This window comes from Trachymyrmex cornetzi, unplaced genomic scaffold (genome assembly GCF_001594075.2).
Source record: "Trachymyrmex cornetzi isolate Tcor2-1 unplaced genomic scaffold, Tcor1.1 scaffold296, whole genome shotgun sequence".
NCBI lineage: Eukaryota > Metazoa > Arthropoda > Insecta > Hymenoptera > Formicidae > Trachymyrmex > Trachymyrmex cornetzi.
The window spans coordinates 66,248-77,775 of record NW_017297648.1 but is presented as its reverse complement, the minus strand read 5'-3'; the positions used below and the strand labels follow the sequence as shown (position 1 = coordinate 77,775).

Here is an 11,528-nt window from a genome sequence, read left to right as displayed (position 1 = left end):
GGCAGGATCACGCTCAGTGTCGCGCATCTCATCGGTGATCACGTCGCGGACGATGCTGACCGCCGTATGTGTTATCATCTTTTCCGATGCGCCGTGATATTATACCAAGTCTTTAGGTGCTGAGTTGATCGAAAACTGATCAAAATCGCGCGATCGAAATTGATCGATGCAGTGCGCGCATACTTTTCTATAGGATCTCGATGATAGATCTCAATATAAATCATGATGCCGAGCATAAAAATGTGCTGAGTCGAATGAAATTTGCTATGCGGCGAGTCAGGTCGATTCGTTTGTGCTTGTGTTTCAGATTGTTGGTGAGATCAAAAGCAAGGTTTATATCAATTCGGAATTCATTAAGAAGAAATTTATAGTGAAAGTTATGTAAAATTTTGTATTCTGGTGCATTCCTTGAATAACAGCAGTCTGCACGATTATTTGGACTATTCTATCTAATTTGTGTTAATGTGGATTAAAAAAAATTAATTGTGGATGCTGGAAGTACCAAATCGTTTACATCCAGTTTTTAATATAGAGAATTAATTTCTTTTATTAACTCTGACATTATTATGATGACAGAAATTACATTCAGAAGTCTGTGAATGCTTGTTGCTGCTAAAATCGCAATTCACTTACGAATCGACCTAATCGCCGACGTCTTTATCGTGTTCTTAATACTTCGCAATCAGGATGGTCCCGCACGACAGATGAATACAAGAGAAACCTTGTTTAGATGAAGCGGCGCAAGAGACTACAACTAGCGTTATCGAGACGAGCGGAAGCATCGAAGAACCGCCGTCGCCAGAGGGTCGATTGCAACCGGAGGATCTCTCCGTCACGGCCAAGATCAAGGACATCCGGGACACCGCGGAGAACTTGCCACCCCTGAAGACACCCGAGCTGAAGCTATCGGTTCGCAAACTGCTCGGATGCACCCCCTCGCCACCACCTATATCGAGGGACCGATCACCCAGCCCGGAAAATTGCGTTGAATTAAAAAGTCAAAACTCTAGTGATGGCAAAACTCTCGTATCCTCCAATGATCAGGCCAAAGTGTCATCTCAGGTTACAAGGTCGAGTGGACAAGGTCAAGAAGATTCCATTAAGGGTGAGCATAATAGTGAAAGAATAGTAATTCTATACTAATTTCTGTGCGTTGTATGTACAAAATAATGGAATTCTATTTTTCGAAAAATGATACTAAAACTTTTATGACTTGTCTCCTAATAATCTTGAATGGAATAAGATGATTATTCACTAGAGTTTGTAATCAATACTTAATTAAATTATTAGAAATTAAGATTATTAATTAAATTACGAAAGATTAAATGCATAAAAAGATTACTTGTAGAAATTAAATTAAAATACGTTTTTTAAAAGTTATAATTGAGATAAACAAATTACTAAGAACTTTAATTCTTGAATAATTTTATTTTCTAATGAATTAAAAGCAAGTTTTTTGTCTCGAATTATAAATAACTTGCAATTTCTTTTTTCGCAAAATAACATTTGGAAAAATAATTGCATTAGTGAGACTAAAAATGCACAAGAAAAATGTATAGAATTGTTAATTTTAATTAACGATACCGTAATGTGTGAAACACGATTACATTTGCATAACAAAACATTCTACACAGTAAAAAAGAAAATGTCAATTTTAACATTTTTTACATGTCCCAGGAGATCCATTCTAAATTTTAAGTTAAAGTAACTCATTCGTTTTGTGTTATTTATTAACGAACTAGTAATGTTAAATAATTGACACAATACTTTACATTTATATTTGTTATTTTGACTTTAAGGGTGATTTAAAACTAACATATAAAATAAGTAGAGTACATAGAAGAGTAGTTGCAGTAACTTGTAAGAAAAAGTTAATAAAACATTTTTGTTCGTATAATGTGAATGAAAAAATTCTTAGCTGTTAAATTGACTTTGAGATATATAGATTAATTGAAACAATTGTGTTAAAAACATTCAAAATAATATTCCATTTTTAATTGATATACGCAATTGTTAAGTTAGAAAGGTGACATGAATCTAACACATCAAAATGTTACAAAAATAATAACATATCAGTTGTATGTTTATTTTACATTGAAGTAATAATCAAAATGTGGTAACACAAGAAAAATTCTACATATGGACGCACGATTTTTTACTGTGTATATGTCTACCATAGATATAAAGTAGAAATATTTTTATCTGTTGTATTCAGAATTGCTTAATTGAATTAAAATCCTAAAATCCGTTCCCAGACTTTCGTCCCATTTTATGCCTGCCCTGACCCAACGTGCGAGTTAGGTTGTCACTTTTGATTTCGATTGATCGACGTTTCTTACGGCTGGCCCGTTTGCGATTGCCGTGCGAATGAGTGCGGGAAGGTCAGGAACCTTCTAGTGGCGGCATCGAAGTCGCAGCACCGGAGGGATTCGATCTTCGTTTATAATTCAGACCGTCGTCCAATAAAGCTCACAAGTGATTGGGAATAGCTGACCGTTCGCAATGTAACGATCGGCGACCCGATCGGTGATTTCGCTCACGAGCCAAGTCATCTTCGATAAAACTCTCGCTCTGCCGAGCATTGAAAGATGAAATTACATCGATTCCTCGCCGTTCTCTTTTTAGACAAACGGAAACTGCCTCTAATAAAAGTAAATCGCTCTCATAAGAATCGATTCGCGAGGATTATTTTCGGATCATGTTATCATGTTCTGGCGTTTGAAACTTTACGACAATGATTGTAAGTCATTTTTATGTGAAAAATTTTTCTTTAAAAAAAATTACTTATTATTTCCTGCAAAAGGTCCCCGCTTAAAACTCAGAAATCAACTTTCTGATATTATAATATTTTTGACTCTTCTATTAAAATCTTTATAATTTATATCTCAGTAGAGAAATGTTCGATCTCCGTTTGATGGGCTGACTGATTCATTTGCCTCGCTTCTATGAGTATTATATTCTATCTCAAACGTTTCCAAATGAATTTGTTAAATTCTATAAATTAATTTTGCAATAATTGACTATGGAATAATTAATCCATATACGAGTAATGAGACAGAGCGAGTGGAAACGAGCGAACGGACAAGTGGAAAACGGAGGATCGAATCGACGACGATCGCGTTATAAAAAGCGTGTGGCGTTGAAGTAACGCCACGCACGTTTCCCTGCACGATAACTCGGCGAGCCGAGCGGGCTGAACGCGGCGCCATGAATTTATGGTTTAATATGCGGCCCGCCGCGTTAGTTGTGTGTACGCCCCTCAAACGGGGGAGCGACGAGAAGCGCGGTGGCTGGTGCTGCTGCTGCTGCTGCTGCACCAGTAGCTCGCCTATCTCTCGAGGGCCCATAACTTTTTCCGATTAAGCGCAAATCAAAAAGCAATCTACCCGGCCGGCAGCCATCGCGGCCGCGAAAGTAAAACCGTAAATATTCGCCCAGGAGCCTCCGGCCGGGGGACATCCGGTGTACCGGAAAGGGCGTAAAGCAATAAATATTAATGCACCTTGCGGACGCTGATCGCCTCCGTACGATCCTCTTACTCTACATTAATTAAATCGTCATATAGCTCATATACTTTCAACGTGCAAAGATTAAATTGAAGTCACTTTTTGTAACAACTGATATCTATTACAGTTCACCGAAGATGATCATTTTTAATAGCTTAAAAATTTGGTAAATTTAGATTGATGGAGAAAATGCAGCGAGATTTTTAATCTGGATAAAGCTCATTAGAATTCATGTCTGTGCATTATTTACTTCATTCACTGATGTCGATTCTGATACAAGTAGAATAAAAAATATGAGGTTTCACAAAATTATAATAACTCTAATATTGGATAATTGAGCATTAAGTATAACTATGGAATTTATCAGTTTGTACATTCATCATCGTTTTTTTTCTAATACTGATGAAATATTTCTAGTTGATGTGAAACATGTGAAGGCTTCATGGATACTTTCTCAAGTCCTATAGATGATACCATCAGCCTTGCAGCTTTTCAAAAACGAGCACTTCCAGTGATACGATACTCCAAAACACATTTCGCTTCTCCTGACGATTTAGCGTGGCGTGCGCACCCATCGGTCTTCAGTCGCGCGTGTTTTTCCACGATTGCTGTAAGTGTTGGTGCTTGACCGCTGGTCAAAGGCCCGTGCGCTCGTACGTATATTTATGGTACTTGGGGCGCGAGTTTCCTAAAGTATGATAGCGGAGGGTGTACAGCCGCTACTTTAGGAAAAATGAGAAAGAGAAAGAGCTCCCTTCATATTTACGTTCGAACTTCTCGCCGAACTAGCGATAAGTCGCGATACAAAAATGATAAATTGTAGCTTTCGATAAATATTCACGCAAGTAAAATGGTGAAAGTATCAAAATAAAGACACTTATTTGGAAAAATAACGATGCACGTGCTTAGCTGCGGTTAAATATTTAAGTTTAATGAAGTCTAGATAAAACCGTTAAAAAATGAAAAAAAATTTTTTTTTTCTTTTTAGGCAGTGAAATGGTGTCCGCGATTATCCTGAGATTCGGAAAGAATTATGCGACAAAGGGTTAAACGCCTAACTGTAGGAGGGTACAACCGGCACTTTGCTTCATTAAGCAATAAGTGATTGCATGTCTTAAGCTCCCCTTGCTTCTTGCGTATTTATGGGACCGTGTGCCATATCAGCCATATGTGTGGGATACGACGACGCTTTTATACGTCTAATGGCCGTGATATCTCGACTCGTTTTGGAGGGAGAAAAATAGTATAGCTAAGGTGGTCGGTCCGGGGGTAGTTCTTCGGGGGTGGCTTAACTGGATCAGGCCAAGAGGGCAGCGCTCTTAGTAATTGAATTAGTGACCCCTCGCGTCCAAGTGTGATTGCTTTGGGTTTTCCAGTAGCAGGGTTCGGTTATCTGCTCCCCCGTTCGTCCCACAGAATCCCTCTCGCCGTCTCGATCTCTACGAAGTATCGAATAACGTTCAGCAACTACGATTTTGCACCTCGGATCGAGACGTTTGGGATATACTCAGGTAGTTTCGCCAACAGGATTTAGAGAAACGTGTTACAGGATTTGGAAAATAATATGGAATCCCAGAATTTCAATTGTTTCGCGATAATGACATCAATGATGAGTACGTTTTAGTATTGCGACAACCTCTCGTCTCATTTTTTTCTTTATTTAATTTTATTAGAAGGAAAAAGTGAGTTGTCTTTAAAATATTTTAACAAACTCCTTTCATTCGCATGTATAATATTTAAAAGTAAACGCAGAAAGGCTTGCGAGAATTGCATAATTTACTAAATTACAACAAATAGATAATAAAAACAAAATTATAAGAGTAATTATTGTGATACTAATTCGTTGTTCTCTTTTCAGAAAGTAAGTGCTTATGAAAAATGAGAAGGCTAACTGTAAATTCGAAACGATGCCGTTTCTCGCCCCTGGTATCTACGGTACATACGGGAATAAACGGCTGGCACGTTCGAGTTAATGACTGCGACAACGCGCGTATGTGTTGCGCCATGGGTTATGCTAACAATGCGCGGACGAGGGGCGTCGAAAACCGCGCGAGTTATTTTGGCGAGCAGGAGGGAGGTGGTTTTAAACCACCGCTGTACATATGGATGCGGGCCGCACACCCTGCCTAGGGCTCAGATTGGATTACGCGGATATGCGCTAATTGATTAAAGCGCCGTACGCCGTACGCAATGCCGCATGGCGATCGCGCCGGCGTGCAAACGCACGTAGACTGCAGATAGCGGGTCTCGTTTTTTGCCTCCGTTTCCGGATAAATCGCACGGTCGTTCTATTACCCGGTGGAAAGCGACACCGCAGAATATTCCACGATAAAAACGCAATTTATCGGCTCCTCGACTCTCATTTGCGTTTCATACATTTTCCCTCATTAGCGAAAGAAATTCAAATATAGTAATTTATTATATTTGAATTTCTTCCGCTAATGAGGGAAAATGTCAGATTATTATTACTATAATAATCTGATTCTTAAAATCTTCTTAACCCTGTAGGTATGATTAATATATTATAATATATAAATGATTAAGAACTACAGAATAGTAATCTTATTAAAAAATAAGACTACTATTCTGAAAAAGGAATTTAAAGATCACTTCTTGCTTCTCTTCCGTTAATTTTATTTTTATTATTAATAAATTAAATTTTGATACAATATAATTTGGTTCAGCTATAATTCTCAATTTTGTGAAAATCGTTAATATTATATAAGTGTAAATGTCATGAAAAAAAAGGAAGGGATAATTATCTTGAAGGATGAACGAAAAGATGCTCCGAAGCGAAAAACTTTCTTGGCGCGTCGTATAGAGCGGCCACAAGCATCGCCGCGAGTTAGAGAGACGCTCGGATAATTAACGGCTATACGATTTAATTAATGGTCGCTTAATGTAAAGTAACTACGGTACTACGGCTTTTCGAGGTGTTGCCGACGAGAAGGAGGCGCGGAAACTCGAAAGGGGCTCATGACGAGGAAGAGTGGGAGGGACAGAGGTGGATTAAGTGTCTCGCGTAAGAGCCCTTGACGAAGGGGATGTGATTTATATAATTTAGCAAAGTGGTGAGCTACGCAGTCTTATACCGGGTCGTTAGTCATCCCTACTCTCTCCGTTAGACGAGGGAGGGCAAATTCGTACCATCTCACCTTAATCACCCTCCTCCTTCGCCTTTCTGCATCTGTCCGATGGAATCTTCCGCGTGAAGATGCGTCCTCGATGCGATCCCGTAATCTGTGCACAAGCTTAACACAGCGGTTATACACATCGATACACATCGACACACTGCGTTACACACTGCGGACCAGATTATGCTTACTTTTACAGTTCCTCGACATGTTGAGAGGGTATAACTGTCGAGAGGGTTTTCCCACTCGTGCGGGATACGCTTGTCTAATGTCATCTAATTAGAGATGTCGGTATCTCGATTTGAATAAGATTCTCATAAGGTGGTGAGATATATGTTGATGGCACCCAGACTGGGAGAAATGGCCCGTGAACGATTCACGAAGATCAATTCAGTACCATCGGTCGCTCCGGCCTGGTCGTTCTGGCTCGCGGCGCGCATTTGTCCCTGTGAATTAATCATCGCTCGACGAAAACTTCCCTGTTACTCGCTGCACATCTCCGGCGATGATTCACGGCATTCAGGTTTCTGTTTTGTCGAAAGCTTTCCTTAAGGAGGTTCTCACGTGTTTGATGAAATATAAGACAAGTCTATAATATACATGTAATACAAATATTAATAATATCAATAATAGCTAGAAAAAATGTCATTGACGTTTACCCTTTTTGAAGATATTTAATTCTAAATTTATAGAATTTTACATTATATCAAGTTGAAGATATAACCTTATTCTGTAGTTATTCTCTTTTAAATTGAGACACTTGCGTATAAGACAGCAAAATTGTTATAATTATAAAGTAAACACTTAAGTTTGTTCTCGTAAAATTTCATTTAAACTGACGGTATAACAGTTTACAAGAAATTTATATTCTTCAATGAAAAAAGCTAGAATATATGTTAAATGGATGACGTGTATACATCAAATGTGCATCTTACAACTTTTATTTTGTCATTTTGAAAATATTTAGCAACATATAAAATTAACAATAATTATATATAATGGCATAAGATATTGTTAGTAATCTTTTTATTCCATTATTTTAATTGTCTAACGTATTATTATGAATAAACTGTCTATTGATTAGGAAGTAGCGCGAGAACCTCCTTAACAGTGACAGAAAACTCATCTTTTCACACCGCTTTTGTAATGATATTTTATTTACACTTATAATAAAAAACAAATATATATTCGAGAAACGTATAATTATCTTTTAATGATTTTACATAATGCGTTTCCATTTGCTCGAGCAATAATTAATTTGTAGGATCCAGCTGTCGGAGCAACGGAAGCGGCAACGGCAAGCAGAGGAGATCACGGACGAACTTCACCATTGAGCAATTGGCCGAGCTTGAGAGGCTCTTCGATGAGACGCATTATCCGGACGCGTTTATGAGGGAAGAGCTGAGCCAGCGGCTAGGTCTCAGTGAAGCGCGGGTACAAGTCTGGTTCCAGAATCGACGTGCCAAGTGTCGTAAACACGAGAGCCAGTTACACAAAGGTAACGTGCTGTCGCAAATGGAACTCCACATTGGATATAACACGCTTAATTCTTCCTAGATATAATGTGCTTATTTTTCCTTTGCCTTTAAGTTATAAATTTATGGACTTTTTATTTGTAAAAGTCTAGATCAGAAATATTTTGCCGTTAAAAGTGTGAAATGTATGAAAAACTTGTATTACATTAATTGAGAGTAGTCTATTTCTTTGTAAAATTTACATATCAATAGCCAGGGTTGTTAAAAGTTATTTTCTCATTACTGTGTCATTACTTTTTGTAATAAACAATTTGATAATGACGTTGCAATTTTTTATGACGGTAACGCTAACTAAATGCTACGATTGTGCTAAGGCTGGAAAAGTCACTTTGAAAAGTAACTTGCTATCATTATTACGCATTACTCACTAAAAAAAACTAAAAGTAATGAGTAATAAAGTAATGAAATAGTAACTTTCAAATTTCGTTATTCGTTACTAGAAATTGTAACTTAATTACCATTACTGTTACTCATTAGGAAAGATAATTACGTAAAAAAAAGTAACGAAAAAGGTAACTTTGTTAGTTTTTTACATAACTTATACAATCCTGTAAACAGCAATACTACATCAATAGCGATAGTATTCTAGGATTAATATTCGACTGGTAGCTCTAATTAAATTTTCCTACAGGCGTCGCCGGGAGCATGGTGCTGGCACCGCGCAGCCCGCCGACGACGTTGGAGCCGTGTCGAGTTGCACCTTACCTGCCAGCCCTCAGGTTACATCCGCCGCCGATGCAGGGAACTACAAATGTCACAGTAGGATCAGCTTTTGACCCAGCGGTGCTGCACTACGCGGCAGCTGGGGGCCTCTTCTGTCTGCCACCACCACCGCCACCGCCGCCCCCGGCGCCGTCGGCTGGTCATCCTCCTCATCCGCTGAGCCTGGCGGCGTCATTGGCCGCTGCGGCGGCTCGTTCGAAGAACAGCAGCATCGCAGACCTTAGGCTGAAAGCGAGACGGCACCAGGAGGCCTTAGGGCTCGACAGGCCCGCGTAAGGTTCGCGGTGTGGTACGTCTTGGACGAAGAGGGACTCGACGGGGATGAAGAAGTGCGAGTTGTGTCGTGACGGTGAGTATACTCAGGTTCGAAGAAGATCTGTATTTTCATCGAAATGTAACTTGGAGCAATGCGAAAGAAAGATTGACAGTAGACCGACATGATCATGGTGATTTCAATTTTCGATTCCATTGGAAAGGTACATTATATCTTACGTCAAAGTATATTCACTCATTGTTCCTTAAAATTCTATAAGATTTACACCTATATTTTTTCTAGATAAAAACTAATTCAAATTTAAGAGAAATTTTAATTATTTTTTTTTTTTTACATTATTTTGAGAGCAAAAATGTTGCAGTTATTTGTACACGATTAAAATTACAGGTTGCACGTGTCATTGTTTCGTGCAGAAACTTGCTCGCGTATAGAATATAAAAGCGAAACACGTGCATCTCTTCATCCGCGACGTGCCGAAGAGTCTGAGAAGTACAAAGGACACTCAATGTGTATAAAGTAAATTGCGGAAGGACGACGGAAAACGTGTAACATATATAATGTATACAGAATCGGGAGTTTCGCTTGTATCTCGATTAGCGTATTCTGTGTCGAAGAACTGTGATGTAAAACTGCGAAGTTTAATCAGCAACGATTAAGAAGGCGACACATTAATGTAAAGTTTATCTCATCACCAATTCTTGAACCAGTTCTCATCTCAAGTTAGCGGGCATTCGTTCGGAGCGGAAGTTATCGTAGCTTTGTGTATGCTCATGCATGTGAAGACATATTTAAACGGAACGTTTGTCGAAATGTCATATCTGTCAACGTAGGAATTCAGAAAATGTCAACGTATGTTCAGTTCTTTGATAACATTATAAAAGGAAAATCGTAGAATGTTTTCTAAAATACATTTTGTTATCAAATACGAATTTTATCGATAAGGAAATTCAAGAAAACAAAACGCATCGAGATTACTGATCAGCAGAATAAAAAGACTCTTACGTCATCTCTAAGAATAGATTTACGTTGCAAAAGCAATTTCTGAGGGTGATCTACGGTGGAATTCAGAAAGTACCAAGATTACTGACCATCCATGTAAAAGGAACCGTACGTCGTTTCCAAGAGTAGATTTCGGTCACACAACATTTCTTACCAGCGATATTACTTCGCAAGGGAATACGGGAGACTCCAGGACGCGCTGACCAACCGCGGGTGGGAATTATAGATCGCCGCGTCCTGGCAGCGGCTTGCAAGACATAACTTTCGTAGATGATTCACGGGCGGGTGGACGGACGCCGGACGATTTCTCGCGTTCGTCGCCAGCGAGCGAGCGAGCGGGGGACGGCGGACAGCATCGCCGTCGGGGCGCTAATGCAATAACGCGCGGCTACGCGGATAAATCAAGCCGGGCGAACCGCTCGAACGGTGGCTGTGCCGTGCCAGTGCCGCGCCGCGTAATCGCGTTACCCCGGTCGTCCCCGGGGCGCCGTTATAGTCTCGGAACCCGGAACCCCTTGCCCTCAGAAAGGAGGATGAGGTGCTCCGAAAGTCGCACGTTCCTCGAGTCCGGTAATTCGTCCGATTTATCTCCACGTAAATCGCGGGTACGCGAGTCTGGTTTCTCATCTATTCATTAACGAGAAAATATAAGGGACTTTTACGATATCGTCTCGAGTCCAAATATGCTAAGAGAAAAGGGAATTCTCGGTATTATTACCGTTACACGTAGCATGGGGATATATTAGTGTTTACTGTATTGGGAGTACGTTGCTGAAGCTTATTTACTATATCAAATCGCGATGAAACGTCTTCCAGTGCATTTTCGTGGATAAATCAGTCATGCATCTCGGAGGAGGGTTGTAATCGCGTTAACACGGATTTATTCCGACCATCCCCGGGGCGTCGTTATCGTCCTATCCGCGTGTGTCGATAGGTCGAAGCAACGTCGCGTGGCCGTGATTTGATTAGTGACTTTAATTAAAAAGAACGCCGGCGTACAGCAACCGCTTCAACGTATACGACCCATATATGTTGAACTTTTTATAGGCATTGCATATAAAAAAGAAAAGCCATAATTTGGTCGCTTTACGACCGCAAGATTGATTCTGCAACAGTGACTTAACGGTCTCATAAACTAACATGAATTTTTTACGATGTAAACTTTCTTCTAATATATAGCAGATTTTTATTGGATTAGAAAGTAATTCAATTATAAAGCGATATTTAACATGAATTTTTTACGATGTAAACTTTCTTCTAATATATAGCAGATTTTTATTGGATTAGAAATTAATTCAATTATAAAGCGATATTTAAAGCAGAGCTGGGATTTAGTTGCACATTTCGGCTCGATTTC

General features: G+C 39.4%; 1 protein-coding gene across 1 annotated transcript in view; it reads left to right on the top strand.

Moving 5' to 3' along the window:
• LOC108762322 (retinal homeobox protein Rx) overlaps nucleotides 1–9,615 on the top strand; it is an 11,184-nt gene extending 1,569 nt beyond the window's left edge. The window contains exons 3-7 of the mRNA XM_018509265.1: nucleotides 6–64; nucleotides 731–1,105; nucleotides 7,905–8,148; nucleotides 8,820–9,247; nucleotides 9,560–9,615. Of these exons, the coding sequence (XP_018364767.1) occupies nucleotides 6–64; nucleotides 731–1,105; nucleotides 7,905–8,148; nucleotides 8,820–9,174 (1,033 nt within the window). The 3' untranslated portion in view covers nucleotides 9,175–9,247; nucleotides 9,560–9,615. The remainder of the gene's footprint in view (nucleotides 1–5; nucleotides 65–730; nucleotides 1,106–7,904; nucleotides 8,149–8,819; nucleotides 9,248–9,559) is intronic.
• The last annotated feature ends 1,913 nt before the right edge of the window (nucleotides 9,616–11,528 follow it).